This window comes from Urocitellus parryii, chromosome 9, assembly GCF_045843805.1.
Source record: "Urocitellus parryii isolate mUroPar1 chromosome 9, mUroPar1.hap1, whole genome shotgun sequence".
Classification (NCBI taxonomy): Eukaryota; Metazoa; Chordata; class Mammalia; order Rodentia; family Sciuridae; genus Urocitellus; species Urocitellus parryii.
In genome coordinates, this window is record NC_135539.1 from 119,837,132 (window position 1) to 119,861,574 (window position 24,443).

General features: G+C 36.3%; 1 protein-coding gene across 3 annotated transcripts in view; it reads right to left on the minus strand.

Annotated features, from left to right (window-relative positions):
• The window catches only part of Crb1 (crumbs cell polarity complex component 1), a 129,241-nt gene that overhangs the window by 40,069 nt on the left and 64,729 nt on the right, over positions 1-24,443 (minus strand). For 2 of the 3 annotated variants that reach the window (XM_026401491.2, XM_026401490.2), the window contains 4 exons: positions 13,969-14,925; positions 8,129-8,676; positions 6,649-6,814; positions 399-1,305 (listed from right to left, as the gene is read on the minus strand). In XM_026401491.2, the coding sequence (XP_026257276.2) occupies positions 399-1,305; positions 6,649-6,814; positions 8,129-8,676; positions 13,969-14,925 (2,578 nt within the window). The remainder of the gene's footprint in view (positions 1-398; positions 1,306-6,648; positions 6,815-8,128; positions 8,677-13,968; positions 14,926-24,443) is intronic. The other variant, XM_077802839.1, reaches the window with a different exon arrangement.

Below are 24,443 nucleotides of genomic sequence, written 5' to 3' on the forward strand. Positions count from 1 at the left end.
ATTATAATATAGCCTTTTCAGGATTTCATGAGATTTATCTGGCTGAAATAACCCAGGGCATTATTTTGTTATTAGACATCCTGCCTTCCTTTACAACATTGAAACTCAGTTTTTGTATTTATTGTAAATATATTTGTTTCTAGTGACCTTGGGCTGCCAGATCCTGGTGTTATAGTTCATGAGATATATTCTAACAAAGGTGGCTGAGGAAACACTGTCTGGTTGAAACACTACCATTAATACTTATAGGTCATCCCATCAAGATAAATCCCATCTTTAGATGATCAAATTGTGTTGAAATGACCAAAACCTTTCCCGTTCAGCATAGTGTATACGCAGGCCTTGAGAAGAGAGCTTCCAGTCTGATAAGAACCAAGCTTCATGGACATTATGCTCACCTGCAAAATTTTCCCGTAAAATTTCCAAAACAGAGGCAAGAATAGCCATTAGTCTCACTAATGCAGGTGGCCCCATTTGCACATTGGTGATTCTGGCAATTGTCTATCTCCATTTCACAGTTCACACCAGTGTATCCAGGCTCACACCTGCAGTGGTAGGCTGCGACTCTGTCAGAGCAGTTGCCATGGATACAGGGGTCTGAAAAGCATTCATCAATGTTGAGTTCACAGTGTGTCCCTGACCATCCCAAGGGACAGGAACAGTGATACGAGCTATAGATGTCTTCACAATTTCCTCCATGCAAACAGGGGTTGGAGTTGCAGACATTTAATTGTAAACAGCCAGTAGCCACTGAATTTGTAGAGATTTTAAGAAACTGCTCTTCCTGAGGTTTATTAGTGAAACCATGAGCATTTTCAAAGTAAGAGAGATAAATGCCTCCTATTTCTATTGTACTTAGACACCCTTGCAGGCCCTTCCTATTGTTAAGAGCTCTGTCACCCACATAAATGTCTGTATTGTCCTTCAAAAAGTTGAGGTTTCCAGTAGCGATTGCACTGGTCACGAAAGGTGTTTGATGGTCCACTTCCATTTGCCACCTGGAGGCCTGGGCCAGTGGGTCTATCATGGAAAGAGCCACTTGGTGCCATGTGCCATCATTCACTGACTGCAGACTTGTAAGATGCAGCACATAAAAGCTGTTGCCACTTCGCAATTGAAAGAATAATCTGGACTCTTGAATGCTAATATTAAGAAACTCAGGCTCTTTTTCTGCGTGCAATATTTTCACATTTGCATCTTTTGTTCTGAATCCAAATGTGATATTGGTGAGTTCTCGGGTAATGTTCCCATTACTTCTGAACAATATTTCACTACTTTGTCCGTTAAAAACAGCATTTGCAATACCTAAAGAGAGAAGGCAACACTAATTAGCAACTTTATTAAGTCTATAATATGTGCTTAATTACCTGCATTAATAGTAGTGGTCATCACGTTAATGATATCATGTGCTGATTGTTTGACATGCTGGGTACTGTGCTAGTTGTTTTTTTTTTTTTTACTATTTCTAATGCAAAACTCTTGACTACAAGTATGGTTATTATCTTCATTTTACAAAAGAAGGAATAGAGACTAACAGAAGCTAAGCAGTCTGCTTATGTTTATTAATTAATAGATAATAAAGCCACAACATAAAACATGGATGATCTAATACCAAAACACAAACCAGACTTTTCTTTTTCATTGATATTCTAATGCATGCCAATTTTTATTTTCCACTAGAACCCCAAAATAAGGCACTGATGATCCATTTCATACGCAAAGAAATTGAGCACCAAGAAATTACAAATCCAGCTATAACAACACAGAAGTCCAACAGTAGAGACTGGTTTCTGATGAAGCTGACCAACAGGGAGGAAAAGGTAGTATTCCTTCTGGGTGCAAAGGCACACGCCTCTAATCCCAGCTACTCAGGAGGTTGAGGAAGGAGGATCACAAATTCAAGGCCAGTTCAGGCAATTTAGCAAGACCCTGTCTCAAACTTAAAAAAAAAAAAAAGTTTAGAGCACCCCTGGGTTCAATCCCTGGGACACCCGGCCCACAACACACAGACTTGGGCATTCCCAATGACTGGGTTACCTAACCTGGCAAAAATCCAGTTAGGTGCCAAGCTACCCATTCTCTACCTATCACCAAATATTTTTGTGTGACTGGGGAAAAAAAAAAAAAAAAAAAAAAACATACAGCCAAATCAACCACCTTTACCTCATCATGTCCATGTACTATCTGGAAGCAGAGCAGTTTGGGGTAATCATTGCATTTTTCTATTAAAAGGTTGTTAAATCTATAAGATTATTAAATCACAACTTGTTCTCTGGAAATGTTTGAACTTATCTCAGTCTCCTGTTTGCATTCTTGTGCAAATAGGAGAAAAAGTGCCCCAGCTTTCCACCAAGTCTGAAACTTCACGGTCCCCAGATGCACTCCTCTGCTTCTCATCCTGTTAAAGTGGATGCACCTTCCATGTCCCTGTGCAAGGCCAACCTGGTCAGCAATGTGTTGGGTCCCCTTTATTTTCATCCCTTTTAGGTATCATTCAGACAAGCTCATTATTTTCCTTCCCTTTTCGTTTCCTGTCTTTACAAATCCCTTGCAGTTGTTTCAATCTTAAAGAATAGACACAAGCACCAGGCCCCGAAGCACTGTCCTGACTCCCCCACCCTGATGCTTCCTTTGCTGTTCCCCTCCCCATCAATACTCTTCTAATGGTTTCCTATTCTCAAGGTTTCCACTTTCTTATCTACCATTTTCTCTTCAGTACATGCTACTCAGGTTCTGTTCCAATCACCTCACTACAACCACTCTTGTTAAGGTCACAGTGACCTCCACGTTATCCAATCCAGTAGTCAATTTGCCATTCTCATTTTTTTCCCACTTTTCAGTAGCAATTGACCTTAAAACACTGTCATTACCCAATGTGTGAGGAAATATACCCAACTACTGTCATCTTTCATATAGACTAATTACTTATTAGGGTCCCTATTTCTGTGATGCTGAGGGTGAATCTAACCACCACTCCCTAGCCCAAGACCTCTATTAGTTGCCATCATATCCAGAAAGCCTAAGTCTTAAACAATACTCACAGGAAGTTTTTTGTTTGTTTGTTTTTATTTTTTTATTTTTATTTTTTTTTTGTTTTGTAATGGTGCTGAGGATTGAACCCAGCACCTCACACGTGCTTGGTGAGTGCTCTACCGCCGAGCCACAAACCCAGCCCCTCGCAGGAGTTTATGTGATATGACCCCTGATTAACTTCCCAATTCCAATTCCTTCCACTCTCTTCCTTATTCACATATCCTGCCACTCACTGAAGACAGCAAGCTTCTCCCTGACTCAGATCTTTTATACTTGCTATTACTTAAACCTGGAATATTCTCCCCTAGGCCTTCCTGTACCTGGCGCCTCCTCAGCGTTGATAGCTGCTCAAATGTCACCTCCTCTGGGGAGCCTTCCCTGACTATCCAATTTAAAACAACTTTTGCCCTGTGTTCACTCTCTGTTTCACTCTGGGTTTTATTTTCTTCATAACTCCTATCACATTTGAAGTTTAAATTTGTATATTTGTTCCTTGACTGTCTTTCTGTTCTACAGCATGGGCTTTTTGAGATCAGAGATCTCTGTCTGGAACTTTGCCTAACACACAATAGGTGCTCAGGAAACTTCAGTAAATGAGTAATCGATGAAAATAACTTTCTCCTTTATTTTGGAAATGACATGACTAGAAATCACAGCAAGAGAAAATTAAAGTGTATCATTCAAGTTTTATTATTTGACTAAATTAAAATCTCATTTGATTTCATTGTTTTTGATTGTTGAGGGTTTTTTTTTCCCCCAACCAGGTTTTTGGGTAAGAATTAAGGAGGGAAAGAGCAATGAGTGACTCATATTTTATTAAAGTAAATGTTAAAATAACAAATCTCTGAAATCACTTCTTGAGATATAGGTAAAAACCACAATGCACATAACATTTTTCCTTTGACTTTTCTTTGGGGTACTTTGCCATAATAAACACACCTGTATCTAAGGTGAGTTGTAAATTTTTAAATCTTGGTTAATCCTAGAGGGACACAGAGATACAGATGATTAAAGATCTAAAGGCCAAACTCAGAGTAATGTATGAGCTATGCTCTCAAGAGTATGTTGTTCTGTTAGACTTAATCTTCTCAATATATTTTATTTGAAAAGAAAATACAATAGGGTCACAAGATCACACAAAATTAAAAGTATACAAAGAAGCAAAAATGAATCCATGGTTCATATCTGTCAATTATGAAACTGATATACAATTCCTATTGTAAACCTCCTATTGATTTCCATTTCTGTCTGCACTAAGATAAGTCATACTTCAAAAAGAAGGCTGTTGGGATTTTGGGGGGATGTTGGAGCCAGCTTCTTTTCCTTTTGTAGCAGTCATGGTACAGCAGTAAAGATTCACTTGTTTCTGATACACATGTGGGCCAGTCCAAACTGCTTTGGGTGTACACTGTTCTTGGGCTGCCACTGATTTTTGAAATCCTACTCTTTTCATTCCCCCTGTGGAAATGTTCCAAGTGATTTGAACGCTGTTGTAGAACACAGCTGGGACTAACAATATTAATATTTCTATCAAAAGAGTAACAATAAAATTAATAGTTCATTTTCATTCATCATTGTTTTCAACAAGCATGTCAGAGATAGAAGAATGGAAAATGTTGCACTTAAAATCTGTGCTGAGCTAGGGGTGTCGCTCAGTAGTACAGACTTGACTAGTATGCACAAGGCCCTGCTGGATCTAATCACCAACTCTGCATAAATAAATCCATAAAGTTCTGTGTTGGTTAGAAACCATTTTACTTTCTATCACCTCATCATGCTTCTATTTGTATGTAGTAGGTATTTCCTAAAAATGAGTTCTAAATATACACATTCCTCTAGAAAATTTCCTCAAGTATATCTACAGTTTACCATGTATAATATAGATCTTTTAAAATATAGAAACATAAAAATAAATATATTCTCTTGTCTTCAATTATTTCAGGCATAGTCTAATAGGATGTCGGAACTGACCTTCAGCCACTCTTACATCTAGTTCCATTCCATTATTTTAGTGCAGTGTTTTAAAATATATTCTATGTATATTTTTATTGAAAGAAGATAATATACTTAATATGTAGAGCAGTTAAGTGAATAACTGACTTGCAGAAAAATAAGTAAATTTACTCATTTAACAAATATTTATTGACATCCTACTATGATGTTTGGCACTATTCTAAGGGCCGACAGTGACTTAAATAACTACATAGAAAAATTTCTTGCACCGTGAAACTTATTTTCTACTGAGGAAAGAGGTGATAAACAAACACATACATGTATATCAAAATAGTAAAGAACAGGTCAGGTGTAGTGATGCACACCTGTGATCCCAGTGGCTCTGAATGCTGAGGCAGGGGGATTGCAAGTTTGAGGTCAGCCGGAGCAACTTATGGAGGCCCTAAACAACTTAGTGAGAACTTTTCTCAAAATAAAATATAAAAAAAAAGGGCTGTTGCTCAGTCACAAAGTGCCCCTGGGTTCAGTACCACGCCCCACAAAAATATCAAGGAATAATAAGAGATATCAAGAAAACAACAGGTAGGAAGACCCTGGCGTCCAAATTTGAATGAAATGGTGGAGAGAAACTGTGAAGCTCTGGGCTGAGAGAGTGGAAGAGGAAGTGGGGGTTTATGGGGCCTGAGTGATGAGGTAAAAGATTGGAGTGAGACAGCAGAAGTATCTTGAGCACAAATCTTCAGAGGTTTGTTTTGTTTTTCTCACTGGAAAAGGAAGCAGAGAAACGGGAAGTGGCAGGTGGGAATTTGGGGAAGGGAGGTCATGGGATATATTTCGTAATGAGGAAATTTGATGGAATGTTTATCTGCTAATGGAAAAACTGTTGATGTTGAAGAGTAAGAGAGAAATTCTAGGAGCAAAGTCTTTAGCAGCAGAATCTTCGAATAAGGGGAAGAGATTCAAATTCAGTTTAAACAGAGGATGGGCTATATCTTGGGCTGTGCGTTATTTGAAGAGAGGAGAAAGTACAGAAATGACAGTGTGGTTACTTTGTGAATACGTCAAAAAATCCTAAGTGTGGTGTTCACATCATTAACATTTGAGAAATTGTGCTCTGAAGCACTGAAAGGGCCAGGGGAACCTTTCACATAAAGGGATGCAGTCCTGGCCAGCATCACCGGGTACCTAATGTGTTTGATTATACACATAGGAATAAGCAATCATCACAAAGAAACCTATAGATTTTGGTACCCCTGTTTTACAGGCAAGGAGGCTTTAGATCGTGGAGATCATGTGAATTATCTGAAGTTCAAATGGGCAGTGAGCTAACACCAGCACGTTTATTCTGTATGTCTAGTAATGAGGAAGGACAGTATCACCTGGTTAACTCTTCAGACATCAGCATTAAATGACCAAGGACTCATATTTGGTATTGCTACATTCTCCATTTCCCGCCCAGACACACAGGGCAGGATAAAGCCAGAGACTAATCTGGATTTTTATACTACTCATATCAGGTTAATTATACTACTCACAGAGAGGTAAACAACCATCCACTTATTTAATAAGTTGACCATGTCTGTTAATTTTTTCTGTTTCCTATCAGAACAAGTTAAATGTGCCAAATTAATTGGAAGGATAACAGTCCTGAGCTCTACGTACATTCGAATCCTTTGGGCACCAACCGGCACTGGGCACTGGGAGGGCAGGGGCTGAGTTCACACCACCGAACTTCTTCACAGGCTTTCCCAGCTGTATTTGCAGGGCAGGAGCAGGAGAAGTCGTCCCACAGGGAATAACAAATGCCTCCGTTGTGACAGGGATTGGTCTGAGCAGGGGGAAAAAAATCATCAAAAGCATTGGCAACTAGATGTGGAAATGTGACAACATATATCTGTTATTTTAGAATGCCAATTTCCCTATATCTTCAGATTTTAAACATTTAATATGGATTTTACTCCGTATTTTCACAGGCAGTAATTATTTGCAATAAGGATTATTACTTTTGTTTTTACAGATGAGGGCCTTTCTGTTGTGGAAATGAAAATGAAGCTTGGAATCTAGATCCTCTGGGTCTCAATTCAATGTCCTCCCTCACCATTTTCTCTGCCTCTGAATCAGAGACTCATTGTTCTTAATTTAGGTCTTACAAGTCCACTCACAAAGTATTCAAAATAAAAATATTTTAAAAGAAAACTTTTTAGAGCCTGACTGTGTGTATCCCAGGTTAACCATTAGCAAACAATTCAGGATAGTTACATAACTTTATTTTTATTTTTTATTTTTTTTAGGGCCGAGGGTTGAACCCAGCCCTCACCCATGCAAAGCACATATTCTAACACTGAGCCACACCCTCAGTTTGTTACATAAAATTTAGTTTCTTTATAAATAGTATAAAAGGGAATAACAATGTCTGTTTTATACAGTAATCCTTCAACAGAATTAATGGATTAATCTATGTAAAATAGTGCCTGGCACATTAGAAGTGCTCCTATAGTAAACTCATAATGATTCCTCTGTGTATATTTAGGACTAAGGCTAGTCTGTGACCATAGTTGGAGCTCAGTAAACATGCAACACACATCAATATGCTTCCTTCTTTTCCTCTGAAAGCTCATGCAGAGCTGACAATTTCATATAGTTAATGTAGCCCTTAGAAGAGCACATAAAGTACATAATATAAAGCATGGGTTCTGAGAAATTTCAGAAGAATTCAAAATAAAAAAAAAAACTCTCAGATTTTTTTTCTTGTTGAAGTAATAAAAGTTCAAAACAACAATAGCTTGGTATTTAAGATAAAGTTAATTAGGTCTTTCAAAAGAGTTAGTTCAGTTAAGCCTATGGAGTGCCATTAAGAGTTTAAGAATTAGAATATTAATATTCTTAAGAAATTTGATTGAAGTGGGATAGGAAATATGTAACTGAAGTTATTATCATTGTTAAATATATCATGATGCCAATAAGTCCACTAAAATTTATCAGAAATCACCCAGTCTGCTGGGAACACAAATATTTAACAGGTCTATTGCTGATGGGACAGTAACATTGTTGTCAGGTACAAAGGATGGTTTTATTAAATTGCATGTTAATAAAATAAAAATTTAGCATACAATATGTGCCTAGTTGGTACAAATAACCCTACCTTGCAGATGTTGTCTCCCAGACAGCCTTGAGTCACATTGACAAGAATTGGACTGTGGGATGCACTGTTTGTGGAATTTGGAAAGAATTCCAGATTTTGGTTATTTAATCTTACATCTTGGATACAGCCTTTGAAGAAGCCACCATAAATTTCAGTCTCTTTCTTGTCAGGCAGGCCACCAATGTAGATGACATCTCCTCTCTGGATTTTCCATGTGGCAGCAGAAATAAATCCAAGGTTTTGTGAAGATTGATACAATTCAATTTTATTTGGCTTGATTTTCAAAGTCACTAAGTGGACATTTCCATCACTAAGAACAAATTCTACTGTGAATTTGGGAGAGCTTGGAGTCAGCAGTGCTAATCTTCCATGCTCTAGCCAGACACGTATATACTGGTAAGTGCTGTTTTTCAAAGTTAGAAGTAAGCCCGACTGTCGATTTGTTCGGACAAACATGGAGAGGCTGAAGTTCTGTCCATAACTCCTGTCAAGATTAAAGACAGCATATCCAGTGGAGTCATCCTGGCCAAATCTGCCTGCCACATACTCTTTGATGTCAAAATAGAAGAGGAGAAACAAAGAGGAAACATCTTGAGACTCAAAAGGAAGAAGGTACAGAAGGTGAAAATTTTATATACACATACACACACACATTTTTATGTTCAGGATAGGCTTACTGAATAGACTAACAATTTGGCCTCATTTTCTTTAATTCTGAGTTTACTTTATCCTGAAAAAAACTGCATTTGGGTCTATAGTTCATAATTGAGGCCATTGATCAAAAAAGAGAAAAAGCTAAAGAATCTCCCCTTCACTGCCCTAAAATGTTGGGGCTTAATGGTGAAATGTCAGACACTATATTGCATTCCATCTTGGAAGAAATTTGAGATTTGTAAACATATTGTTCAGGCAGGCTTCATCTTTGCTATTTGTAGGCATGCTGGAGTTAATGGATTATTAAACCTATTTTTTTTTTTTGTAAAGGACAAAAATCAAGAATTTGATTAGTAAATACTCTTTGGGATGATACCCCACATAATGAGGCAGGACAGAGGATCAAAGGAAGAGGAAGACTCTTCCTTCTGTGTCCTGCTTGGGAGGAGAAAAGGAGAGAGAAAAGGGAGCAAAGAGGAATATTGACCCCTTTAGGCCTCTCTTATGGTTGAAGGAGTTAGAAATTCGCAAAAGAGGCAATATCAGTGATGCATTCCACCTCAAGAAAACTCAAGACGTGTAAAAATGAAACTTGCATTTAAAAACATCAGTGAGGTAGTAGGAGCAAATATTCCTATCCTTATCAAATTTATACACTAGTAGGGAGAAACATACATGGCATAGATAAGAAATCCAGCTGTGTAGTATGTCAGCACCCTAGAGATCATTTGGTATAAAACAAGTCATAGAGAAATAGAATGGGAAGGTTTGAGAATAGGGATGGGATTGTAATTTTAAATGGAATAATCAGGAAAGAACTCTCTAAGAAGTAATATTTGAGCAAAAACCCAAAGAGAGGGATATTACTGCAGTAATTCAAGAGAGGAATAATGATACCTTGAATCAGGAGGTGGTGAGAAGTAGTAGGAGTTTTAAAATATTTTAAAAGTAGAACAAATAGAATTTTCTAAATCAAGTACATCTTCAAGATTTTGGACTAGGTGACTAGAAGCCTGGAGTTTCCATTTGTAATGATGGGGAAGAAAACTGGAGGAATTGATTTGGGGCAGGGGAAATGGGAGTCCACATAAAATTAAAGATGCCTTATTAGATATCTACATGGAAATGACCATTAGGTAGTTGCCACAGAGATTCAGGAGAGATTTTCTGGGATAAACATAATAATTTGGTATTTTTCAGCATACATGAAGGATTTAAAGACAGAAGACTGAATGGTACCATCACAAAAGTAAATATATAGAGAGTAAAAGAAGTGATACAGCAACTGAGCCTGTCGGTTCCAGACATTTGGAGGCAAAGGAGATGACAGAGAGGAATCAGTAAGAATCCAGTTAGAATGATACCCTGTAAGCCCACTAAGGAGTATGTGTTACTCAACTGTGTTTGCTGTTGTTAAAAGGTCAAGTGAGAGGAAGACTTAAGAAATGCCCATTATGTCTTGCAACGTAGAAATCAATGCTGAACTTGACAAGAGCACTGTCTTAAAAATATTGCTGTCTTTGGGTTTTTGCATCCCTGTCCTAGAAGAAAAGCATATCTGAAGTGTTTAAATGTCATCATATGGTTCAACTGAAGTTTGGCCAAAAGTTAGATGTATTTTAGTTCAGCTGAGCTTTAGTGAAACTTGCTTAGGCAGCCATCTGTTTGAAGACCTCCTGCATAACAGGCTATATTTTCAGAACTCTGACTTGATTTCCTATGGAACATTGCAGTTTGAATCTTCATTTGGAGACTACCTGCTCCAGGCAACTACAGATAGCTTTCAAAGTGTACTGTTAGATAAAATAACCTCTTTGAAGAGGTTAACACCTCTGAATACACTGCAGCACTTTCATATACGATAAAAATGCTTAATAAGAAGATTTGGCTCTTGAAGCTTAAGAATTGAGGATACACACAAAATCATTCAACCTCAGAGGTCCCTGCTGATCAATCTAGGATCCCTGCAGTATCATTTTGCAGACCTCAACTAAAAGACAGAATACAGAGTTGTTCCCCCTCCCCCACACCATACACCTTGAGAAGCTTGACTCTTTAGTAATCCTATTCTTCAGAATCATAAAGTTAGTCAGCATGTATGATGTGCTACAAGATTTCAGAAATACCTGAAGCCAAATCTGATTTCTCTGTGGACATGGAAGGAATAATTCTCATACATGTAGGTGATATATGTCCTGAAGATCAGTGGTAACATATGCAGATGAAAAACAAATTTTGACACACTTTAATGACTGATGGAACACAAGATGAAATTTAATGAGAATAAATAAAAGGCGCTTAGATCAAAAAGTGCCTCATAGGTTTTTGGGACAGAAATAGGATTCTATGACATTGTGAATGACAGTGACTCCAAGTGAGATACCCATGTGATGTAAGTGCCAGAAAAGTGGCAGAGCATCAGTCTAATGTTAGGCTTCAACATAGAAGCATGTTATCCAGAATAAGGGAGGTTGAGGTCCTGTGACACCTTGTATCATCAAGCACATCTGCCACATTTTAGAAAGAAGACAGACAAACAGATTTACCGCCAAGAAGCAGGTGATGACATGTCTGAAGATCATGCCATATGGAAACTTTTTAGAAGAAATTAGGATGTGTGGCTTGATAGATGTGAAAAGTTTGATAGTTCTAGATGCTCTTCTTCAAGTATTTAAGCATCCTTAGGAAGAAGAGGTGTTAAGAGTTATATGAGCTTATCTTCAGGAATTATAACATGACCAATAAATGAAAGCTTTGGAGAAATCACATTTCATTTAAACACAAGGACAGAACTTTTCAGGGAAATTTTGGCAAGATGGAATGAGTGAATTCACCATTCCTGAAGGTATTTAAGCAGAGTTTTGGGTCTCTACACTTGGCAGGCCCAACAGTGTAAAAAACAAACAAACAAACAAATCCAACCATGGCATGAAATTTCTTCTATTGATGTGAATTTGTAATTCTAGAAGGATAAGATTCCCAAAGTATAGGTATATAATTGAAGATAAACATAAATTGTTTTTATAAATTAAATATTCTCCCGAAGGAAAGATATAAGTGGTGCATTTATTTTGAAGAATATCTTGGAAACTCTGTGTTCTTACACACAATCGACCCTAGGTAAGCTGGGACCACCTTACAGACAGTTTTGGGTCTCAGCTTAGGGAAACCCTTCGGAGTTCAGGCAAATTTTAAAAAGATTGACTTTAAGATATTACAAATCCCTCTGCTTTTTGTGTTTAGTCAGTCAATGAAATTCTCTATCAGGTCTGCTTAATACTTGCAGTGTGTAACAAGGTTGGGAAATGTTTTCCAAAAATCATGATTTGGGTGAAGTGTCTGTCTTTCTGCTTGTTAGTACCTATCCTTCCTCTTGAATACACACATACCAAAGAAAGTCCTTTTTTTTTTTTCCAAAAAAATTATTTCTTTTACAAATGAGATTTACAACAAATTTCTGATACTCAACTAATGATAAAATTCTAAGAGCATTTACAAACATACAATTGCTAAAAGATGTGTAATTACTGCATTTAAGCATCTTTTGTAAAAGCAATATGCTCCACACAAAACATTTCTCATAGACAACAGCCAATATAGAATATTTTAGTTTTATAACTAGAGGTGATAAGAAAAATGTAATTTTTCTTAAACTTATCCCAAGTATTCAAAAAAGAAAAGATTTTACAGAACTTGTTATAATCTCTTGAAGCCAAACATTCTCACGGGATTGAACAGTTTTGAATAGTAAGGATATAAGGATTTGGAGGAAGTAGAGGGTGTATAAGCAATTCAGGAACTTGGCTTAAAAAGTTCATAATTTTCCAAGTTGAAAAAAAATGCACTAAAGAAAACCAGAGCCCACTGGATTGGCATCTCTTGAATCTATCTGCTAGGACAGTGAGCATCGCCATGGTCAGCATTAACCTCGAGGGTCACTACATCTGGAAGTCAGTCAAAGTGAGTCAGCATCTGTTTGTTATTTTGTATATGTACTAAAAATATTGCCTTGGGTCAATTAAATTTTTCTTCAAAAAGTGAACCATCGCCTCAGCATAATTTCCCCTTTTCTCCTTTAAAAAAAAAAAAAACATCACGAAACAACTTGCCATTCTGTTTAAAATATTACATAGAGTGAGTAGATGCCATTCCTCATTGTCAAACAGGTCCATGATTTGTAATGAATATTGTGGGCAGGGGGAAACCCGTGAATAGTTTCTAATAATTCTTAGCCATTTGAACATTGAGTAGGGTATGGGCTAAGACTGGTTTTAATTTTATTTCATATAAAGCAGAGAAGACTATTTACCAGATGTTGTCCTACTTGGAGTTACTCTAAAATCTTGGAGTAAATTACAGCTGAACTTCAAAGCGGTCTGTTACAATTACCTCTCAGACTTTTTCAATGCATGATAATAATAATAAAAAGAAACAGGTATGTATTGATCACTATCAACAGCAATTTTTGACATGATGCTGGAAATAAAGGATTTTGAAATTTATTTCAAACCATGATTTGCTAGAAAAAATCAGATCAACTTGTTTATGGCATCTACCAAGTTTTACTATTGTTACTTTTCACTCCCCCCCCAACCCCACTGACTCTCTCTCTTCCTTCCTTCCTTTCTTTCTTTCCCCCTGTAAGACCTCTATCTGTTTTTTCCAATGCAATTCTGGCAAAACTTGTTTTTGTCACTTTGCGTGAAATTAGTGTTCTGTTAAAGTGCTAAACTTAAGCATGATTTTGGAGCAAGTATGAATTGCATAGAAAGGAGATTGAGGAAGTGAATATTTACTGGGACTCTACTAAGCACAAGAGACTATGCTAATAGGTGGCACTGACTAGTTTTGTGAATAAAGTCCTTTTACAAATGAGATTTACAACAAATTTCTGATATGAAACTGATGGTAAAATTCTAAGAGCAGGTACAAACAGCAAGATGAAAACCCATTTGAATAGGAGCTATTTGCTTATTGTTTTATTTTTCTGACTGAGAGAAACTCAGGTCTCCTATAAATCCACTCAAAATGAACACACAGCCCTGCACTCTTCTGTTTTCTCATTAGTGGGCAAACAGCAGTGTAAGTCCTGAGGATCATTATGCTTCATATCAGTAATAGCAAGGCAGTCCTTGTGATTGCTCTGCTCTGAGGCACAACACTCCTAGGCACCTATCCCCTCTCACCTCTCAGACAGTTGGGACCTTCATAGGGCCTGTAGCAGTCACACTGGTAGCTGAGCCACAAGTTGATGCAGCGTCCTCTATTCTGACAAGGTTGACTCTCACACCAATCCTTCCTCACACAGCCTGCCTTGACATTTAACGACAAGCCAGATGAAATGTTCTCCCGGGTAATGGGATTCAAATCAAATTTAATGTCTTGGAGACAGCCTACAAACGAAGGTGTGGATGGGATATTATAGATGTTAAGCAGAGTGACTCCACTGCTGGCTGATCCCACGGGTAAACCACCCAAAAAAGAGTTTTGAAAAGCACATATTGATTGAGTCCTTTCAAATGGAGAAGGAGCTTTAGCGATGCATTTCTCTGTACAAGAGCTGCTGGCTAAGGTAAGGGTCACGGTCTCTGCAAATATTACCTCCACTGAATGCCACTCTCCATCGCTGGTGTTGTGGGAAATGTACAGAAGCACTTTTGACTGATTATGAACTTGAATTGATAAGTGAATGTAGCCACTTAGCAACTCCATCTTTACAAATGTATCCCTGTTCCCTTGGAAAAGTAGAAGTGCTGTTGGCTGAACAGTCTGAAACCTGAAGGCTATGTTACAAACTGAGTCCTTGGTTGTATGTGGGCCACTTGTGACCCATAGAAAGCCATTGCCCTCAAATGAAAGTGTGGTGACAGTTTCACACAATGATCCAGTATATCCAGGTGGACATAGGCAGCTGAATCCATGTTGGTCATTTTGGAAGTGAGGTATGCATACTCCATTGTTTAGACATTGGTGATGGGTGCAGCCCAGGAGAATGTCAGAACAGTTCTCTCCTCCATAAAATGTTCCAGAAATGTTGTCAAATGGGCAATGGCAAGTATAATTCCCAGGCAAGTTCTCACAAGTACCACCATTTTGGCAAGGGTTTGATGAACATTCATCGATGTCTTCTTCACAATGAATTCCTGTTAAATAATAAACAATAGGTTAGAAATAGGTATATTCAATATGATTACATGACTGCTTTGATTCTACACCATGTACAGTCACAAGAATGAGAAGTTATACTCCATGTTTGCTATGTCAAAATGCATTCTACTGTCACATATAACTAATTAGAGCAAATTTAAAAAATAGATAAATTCAGATTAGAAATAGAAATTTCACATAACTTTCATGTATAATCTCCCATTTTAGACATATCTCAAATTTAAAACTGTAAAGGAATAAAATATAGTTCTTGAGGAAGATTAAGATCAATTTGACCATTCCATATACATTGTAATGAGAAGAGCATTCATGATAGACTTTGAATTTTTTCTGTAGAAATAGATCATTTGTTGATTACAGTGATTGATTCAAACTACCACTGTCAGATATACATTGAGCACCAAATACCATAAAAATTAAAAAGGGAAAATATTGCTCTTGGCACTAATCCTACATATAAATGATTAATTTGTGGATGTCTTTTGCAATTTATAGTAGTTAAATAACAAGTTTATCCATTTATTTCACTCTATCCTATTTGGAAATAGTGATGTTTCCTTCTATCTTGTTTGTGTGCCAGATAACTCCTAAAACCAAAATTTGCAAGATACAAAGACCTGGACATCTCACACTATGGAGCTCTTACGTGGATGGAAGTTCCCATTCCCTCCTTCCCAACAATTCTAGAATATATACTTCTGGATATAGGTAGACAATGCTAATCTTGGAGTATCTGCTGCCATTGATGTACCATACATTTGGAAACTTGATTGGATTCTATTGTACTTATATGTTACTGTACTTGGATTACTTCAATATAGCCCTTATTAATTAAAAAAAAATTAAGCTCTGTGAAAATAGTAAATGCACTATAAACTAAAATTTCTGACAATGCCTTCACAGTGCTAAGGGTACATGATTTAAAATGTTTGATGAATAGAACAGAGTTGAACTGAACCAATCTGTTACTTAATCATTCTTAATACAGAGAACTGACAAAGGTATGACAGGTAAAGCTAAATCCTAAAGGAGTATTCTAGTGCAAGTTTAATTTTACTGACTTTATGAATAAGTTAAACTTTTATATTAGAAGATATTTTCTTAAATTTGATTTTCCCAGGATTTAAAAATAATTAATCAACCAGTATTTAATTAAGTGGAATATTGAACAACTTGTGATGTGAAGTACAACCAAGCAAAATACTATTATTTTTCTCTCACTCCATTGTTAATACATCTAATAGGGGAAAGATGTGCCTTGCTTCTGGATAATATCTCCAGGAGACTGCATGATTTTTCTGCTCACTCTTAGATAACAGAGTCATGATCATTTTTTTTAAACAAATGGCAATTAAAATGGCCAGTCACATATAATTATAAAAGTCTCAATGCAATTCACGATAACCTAAATCTCTTTTTCTGATAGGCCAAACTTAGGCTGTCTTAAAGGAAGACCTGAAAAATTTCTTCCCTCTGTTTCTGTTCCTTTACTGTCTCTATCTCCAAACTTCTAAGTGTTCTGACCCTTAGAGGACTAGAGTTTGTGGGAGGGAAGAGGATACAGGGAGTAGAGTTTGCTGAAGGGGAAGACTGGAGTTTGTTGAAGGGAAGAGGATACAGGGAGTTTTCACCTGACAAGAGCTAATGTAGCATGACTCATGTCCACTGAGACTAGAAGGTCCTTAAAGTTCATATTTGCTCTAGGGTCATTTCTGAGTTCCTTGGACCCTCTTCTGCTCTGTTCCTGTAGGGACCTGTGAGGAAGGGAGGCCTGGCCTTTCCTATGGCTAGCTGTTCTCACAGTTCCCTTCTCCCTCCACCCCATATGTGTTGGTTTACAGACACTGACTCCTTCTTCACCAACTCTCTCTGCCCAGGTGGGCTCCCTCACCTCCTGACAGAGGCCTGTTGGGAAGGTTCCCTTTTACCTGGTCCATTCACTGATATTCCTAGCATGGGTTGCCCATCTGGACCTCAGGATTCCTGTACCTTTGACCTGCAGTTGAGGGGAATGAACATTCAATTTCCGGCACAGCACAGCAGGAATTCTCTCTCCCTCTCTTTCCTGCTACCTCAGATTACCAGTCACCCCCATTAGTATTTAGATTCCTTAACCAGGTAGAGAGTCTCTTCTAAACTGATGATTTCTTTCCCCACCCCATGTTTAGGGGATACTGAAATTGTTCTTGAAGCAGACTTATTTTGCTTGGGGTTGGAATGTATCTTCTAACTCTAAATTTGAGGGGTGCTATGTAATTCAAAACATTGTCTCTTGAAAGAAATCTCTCTGTAGACCCACTGTTTATAACTACCTCTGAAGAATCTTTACATGATCTTGAATGAAAACATTTCAAATTCCTGAAATCTATTATCTTCATTTATTGTGATTTTCTATTTTTTGATGTCTATGACTCACGTTAGTACCCTTAGTTGACCCTTCAATTTACCATCTCTCAAATTTACAAAATACCTGGTCTGTGTCCTATTCACAGAGGATTGTGGGAGAAGCAAAATAGAAGAGTATCGACTTCAGTATGTTTCAATATGCTCATAACATCATAGAAGGACAAAATGCATATTTATGGAAATACCTTGTAGAGAGTAGGCTCACAGTTGGTGTGGATAATATGTGAAGATCAAACACTCGAAACCTTAGAGAAGATTTCACAAAGTTTCAAGAATGGGTCAGATTGACAAAAGAGTCATCATATACTAAGAAGTGACTAAACAAAACACTCTTCGATGGAAGAAAATTTCAAGGCATTTTGAGATTGACAATGAGTTGGGCAATCTGGTTGGCAAGAAGGATGTATGAAGGAAAATCAAGTCGGAAAGACTCAATGCAGCCAGATTGGAAGTCTGGGAACTGAGAAAGTTTTTATTTTTATTTTTATTTATTTACTCGTTTATTTATTTTCTGGCCATGGGAAACAATAAAGTAATTGTTGGGTAGAAGACCAATGTGGTTTCTCATAAAGATAACTCCCACTGGAATATGTAACAGAATGAAGTGAAGAAAAACTAGAGACAGAAAGACACTCCAGGCAGCTATTAAAATTGTTCACACAGAGGACTATTAGGGCCTGAAATAGGATGCTTATTTTCTCTACTAGATTTTTTTTCCTGTAATACTTCCACTTGATCTTCCATAAAACAACTACCAAGTCTATCTATCTCTCTATATATATAGAGAGAGAGAGAGAAAGAGAGAGAGAGAGAGAGAGAGAGAGAGAGAGAGAGAGAGAGAGAGAAGCTAGTTTTAAATTCTGCCATCATTCAAAACAAATAAACAAGCAAAACAATAAAAAGGAAGAAAGAAAGCCTGTATTAGGGTCAAATGTTTCAAGAACAATAAACAGAATTTGAAAAGTGTGATGATAACAGTGATTTATGTTCTTGCTTTAAAAAAATCAATTCTATTGACATCTTCAAAGTAAAATAAAGTCCAACATATTTATTTAAGGAACCCAGCAAACTAAAAGTAGGAAAACAGATTGAAAATCCTTTCATTGGTTATTTGACTGTTTGAACAAAGAGAAGCTCTATTGTTAACAAAAACAAAAGGATTAGGCATTATTTATGGGATTATAGGTGCCATTTGGTCTTCTTAATTGGATATTTTAGTTGACTATAAATTCGTTGTTTATTTCCAAGTATTTATAGTGTGAGGCATGTTACTTGAAGCTTACTATCATTTTGTTTATATGAAGTTAATTTAATTAGCTAGAAACTGTCACTTTATTTTATTTTACTAAAATTCTTTTAGTTCTGATTCTGATAATACTTTTCTTAAAAAATAATGATACAGAAAATCTCTACTACCTGGTATATCACATACACTAATCAGAATAAATTGTATTAATGGATAAAAACATAGACTTTATGTATAATATAAACATCACTGGCTATGAAAATGACTTTTGAAGTTATAATCAATGATTATTTGGTAAGTTATTTCTACAAGTCATAAAAAATAAATGAGTTTCTTCTTGATATGTTTCATTTGACCAAAGTATTTTCTTCATCTTAATAAATAAATTCAAGAATAAATTAAATATAAAAACTAAGAGCTCAATGCATGGTAATATCTACTTTCCCTTACTCAACTGTTCTACTTTTCACATGATAGTAGTACCATTATAATAAACCATAGTTGCCAAATAAGCATCTTAAAACTGTAATGATGGCACCAATTATATATAAAAATAAGAAAAGAACAGATTACCTATGAGCATCACCATTAAAATGCGAAAACCATGTGTCCTGGCTCCAAACATGTCTCTGACAAAAGGAGGAAAACCCAACCTCACACCTACAAGGTGGATAGAGCAAGTTTCTGATGATTTTGTACCATTTCCAAAAGTGTTCTTGTTCTTCAATGCCTCTCTCTTCCCCTTTGGTGGCAAGTGTGAGGACTCAGTTTTGACTCATCACTCCCAAGCAGGATCAGCAGGGCTTAGCGTAAGACTCATTTGTGCCAATTACAGACACACTTGCTATTTTTAGATCCAATCTGTGCTTAATATGTGGTGCCTCCCCTTTACAAGTCACACTAGTGAATGTTAATCTGATCACAACACTGAAGGAAACTATTATTATGAAAAAAAACTGGGTTTTGAGGAATCTAAACACAGACTGCTATTTTGAGCAACTTCTATGATGGAAAATTAGGGCTAGATTTTGCTTTTCTTCACAACAGTAGAAATGCTGTTTTTTTTTTTTTTGCTTTTTTTCTGTTTTGCTTTTGATTAGTGGTTAAGAAATTCATGGTAACTTCAAATCTATTGATCTATGCAGGAAATGGAGAGAAGAAAAACTTATGGAAAAAGAGCAGGGGCTTTCATCAACTCAGACTGTGGCAAGAGTTAGAGTTGGTTCTCTGCAAGTTTCACATCTGCATATTTAATCAAAAACATTTAACAAATTGTACATGTACTTAACATGTACAGACTATATTCTTGTCATCATTCCCTAGGCAATATGGCTTACCACTATTTAGATAACATTTCCATGGTATTAGGTATCATGAGTAATCTAGAAATTACTTAAAGTATACAGGAGGATATATGTAGGTTATAGGCAAATACTACATCATTTTACATGACCTGAGCATCCATGGAGTGTGGTATACCCAGAAGTCCTGAAATTGAGCTCTCATGGATATAAAGGGGTGGCTGTACTTATGTGGTGCTTAACCTGAATTTCACCCTCTATGAAAGAACAACTATACTCCTCTGAAATCTGGTGTCATTTCATTCTTTAAAATGGAGTAATTTGCATATATGTAGTGTTTGAGAAATACTTAGAGTAATTGGTGCTTGAATTTTTATTTGAAACTTATTTATTTACATTTTCTGAGAGGGGGTAACTGAAACTTTAGTCAGTGCCAAGTGAAAAGTTATACCCAGAATGATGGAGTGGCCTCCAATTCTTACCTCTAAAGCAATTACTTTAGGTTGAGATTTTTGTATCTTGGAATCCTTAGAAAATATAAATATGTTACCTGAGAGAGATAATTATTTTACCCTGAAGGTAGTCATTTATGTTGTATTTCTACTGTAACATCCATGTTAAAAGATAATCCTTTCTAAATTTACCCTGAGATAGCATTTGAGTTTAAAATTGTCCCTGTAACTGGAGTCAGGTAAGTTGTGATGGAAACCAGGTGATAGGGCATGAAAGCTGAACAGCATGGTGACAAATAGAAAAAGAAAGAAACTGAGGGTGTTAGCACAATATGTACATATACACAAACCTTAATAAACTACATGAATATATGTAAATTAGTCTATATATCTGATTACAATGATTTACAAAAGGAGAAGAGAAAAATGGGGATGGGAGCAAAAGAACAGAATAGAATAAGAATAACATATATGGGCCTGGGTCTGCAGCTCAGTGGTAGAGTGCTTGCCTTGCATGCATGAGGCACTGGGTTCAATCCTCAGCACCACATAAAAATAAATTAATAAAATAAAGATATTGTGTTCATCTACAACTAAAATACACACACACACACACACACACACACACACACACCCCAAATATAAAGAATAACAGAACAGGATAGATATTGTGCAGGCAAATCAAGTTTCTTGTGTTGGCTAAAGGAGACAGTTTTTCATGAATTGAGGAGAAAAGTTGACTCTCTTTCTCCAACAGAGGTTTCACATATTTATTACTGAACCAATCAGCTAGAAACAAAGAAATTATTAAAATGATAATATCATTTTAACATAGCATAAAAATATGAGCCATATGGTATGTAATTCCCTATAAACCAAACTTGGTTCTCCAATCTCTCCTCTTAGACCTGATTGTATTACCTGGGTTTATTGTAACTCATTTTATCATGGGTTTTCATCTAAATCTTTTGCATAATGGGATGATTTCACTTTTGTTTCTTAGAATGGAATTTCTTGATCATGAATGTCTTGTGAGAAGATCTGATAAGGAATGGAGTCAAGTGCACACACCATTTTGGTGGAGAGGGGAAGAGAATGGCTATCACTTTGTATCTGAGATTAAACAAATATGAAACTGGATGAAGGAGACATAGTTTATTACATGGACACATATGGGTTTCAATTGACAATAAACATAATAACCAAGGAAAATATTTATTAACATTATTCTGTAGTTTATGGTTTACTTATATTGTCTTCTTTATTTTTTAGTTTTTCAGTACTGGGGTTTGAATCCAGAGGTGCTCTACCACTGAGCTACATCCCCTACCCTTTTTAAAATTTAATTTTTAGATGGTCTCACTAGTTATCCAGGCTGATCTTCAACTTGTGATCCTTCTTCCCCAGCCTCCCTAGTAGCCAGGATTAGAGGCATGCACCAGTGTATATTGCTCGCTTACTTTTGTGTATATTATCTCAACCTATCATTGGAATACAGAGCCATAATAATGTAATGTGATTTCCAAAACTTTTATGTGGTAATGGGGCTGTCATGGAGAATGATAATATCTATGAAAAAGGAAACTTCAGTCTCTCACTTCATATCTATGTGCAAATATTTTTATTTTAATAGGAAGAGATAAAAATACAAATGCTAGTAAAAAGAATCTAAAAAAATAGTTTACTTTAAATCATGTCAAAGAAAAATTGAAGGAAATGGGATATTGAACCTGAAGAAAAGCAAATACCTCTGCACATCAGAAGGGTCTTAATATGGCTGAACATCCATCCCATCAAATTTTGTGGTTAGTTTGGTTCCATCTGTGAAAACTGGTACTAATAGTAAGATGCCATACGATATCATAGGTATGCCTACCATAAATATGGTGGGCTGACCAAATAATAGAATCAGATGTCTTGGGAGACAGCCTTTTTCCTGACATTGAAAATGTATAAATTCAGAAAGAAATACCTTAGCATGGATGTTACAGTAGAAATTTAAGAAAGGGTAAGTTATGGCATTCAATAGCTTCTACTGATTTTTCCAATCCTGAGATGCTGTCATAATTTTTAAGTAAGTATTATACATAAATGCATACTTTATCAATATAGATAACAGTAGAAAACTTTGTTAAGTGGAGAACTTACTGAATGTAAGAAGATCCTCCAACTCAATAATTGTATAATAATTTTTAAAATCTATAAAAAGCTAATTTGCTTCGAAGGCTGTTTATGAGGATTTAAATGAGGCAATTGCTCAAAGCATGTGGTTTCAGGTCATCCCAAGTGCTCATAAACACTGCTTGTCTTTGCCATAATTCCCTACCTCCATGAAGATAACTAGGTTTCATAGTGTCCACAATGTACTCTGTGTTGATTATAGTTACATTTCACTTTTCCAGAGGTCATTCACCATAAGTGACCTCATCAATCTGGACATACTCAAGAACCAAGATATGTGTTACAAAATACTATGTTGAAAAATAAGGATTGGAAATTTGATTATTGTTTCTGGTTCTTGTTTGTCATTTATTGACAAACAATACAACTAAAATAAGCTTGATTATCAAATATTTCAACTTTCAGTGCAAAGAGCAAACAAAAGAAAAGGGAAAACTTTCATGTATCTTTCAGCTACAAGAAATGATAGCTGAGAGGTAAACAGTGAATATGAGTGGAGGATGCTGGCACTTATTGAGACCCAAATCTGAACCAGGCAGTGCAATAAGAGTTTTATTTATGTGACCACTGAGTAATTTCAATAAATGATGAAGAGTGGACTACCACCATCATTTCATAGGTGATGAAACTGAGCAAGGTTGTGGCTGGTACCCAGACTGCCTGACTCTTAAGATGAGACTTTTTTTTTTTTCTCTACAGTGTGGTGCCTCCAAGTAAAATAATATGATGAGCTGGCCTAAAATAATATAAAATATATAGTCTTTGCTGGGAGAAGAGGTGCTTGCCTATAACTGCAGCAACTTGGGAGGCTGAGGGAGGAGGATCCCAAGTTGGGCTACTTGGAGACCAATATCAGCAACAGCCAGACTCTATCTCAAAATAAAAACTTAAAAGAGACAGACACAGGGGACTGAAGATGTAGGTCAGTGGTAGAAGACCCCAGGGTTTAATCACCAGTAAAGTAAATATATATATATATATATATATATATATATATATATATATATATATATATATATATATATAAATGTGAAATAGTTAAGGGAAAACAAATTTTTTCATAAAATTATAAAAATGTGTTCTGTCAAATGTCTTTTATATGCACTACCCCCAAACTTAATGATACCAGGAAAACATGAAAACTGGTGATTTGTTTTGTATAAAAAGATTTTGTTTTGTGTATAAAATAAAGAATGGGTTGTTTCTTCAGTGCCCACTTTTTTCACTCTATTATAATACTACTTTGAAAATAGGATAGAGACACACTCTCTAGGTTTGGTATTTGTTCATAAGCAAATCCTAGCTCGGATAAAATAAACACTGAAAATAGAGAAAAATTTCACCCAGTCTATTATGTGAAAAATATTCTGACATCCTCATATGAAAGACAAAATAGCAAAATGTTTTGCATTCAGTTCTACATTTCCCTTGATTTTAAACTTCAAAAGTCATCCTGAAGCTCAGTGGGTATAGGTAAGTGATTTTTAGTTATTTTATGGACTAACACATAGAAAGCACAGCATTGCACATGCTCACTCTTGTTTACGTTGCTTTGAAAAGTAATTTCAGAGAAACTCAACCGAGTTCAACCAGAACCATCCTAATTGGCTTTGATCAGTAAATCATCAGAAACGGCTCTGCTCTTGCTTAGTCCTTTTTTCCTTCTTCTTGTCAAAAGTGAATGATTAAACACTCAAGTTATGGTGAATTACAAAAACCTGCTTTGTATTGGGTTGGATGTGTTGCTATTCCAAGTAATGTTTGCTTTCTCTCTGCCTTAGTAAGAATCGGCTTTACATTCTTTAGTGGTGCTGTTTGTCATTTCTCACAAATTTATTAATATTTTCGTCTGCACAGCTACAAAAATAATGTCAAAGGCCAAGTAAATTACTGGTCTGGTAAAGGCC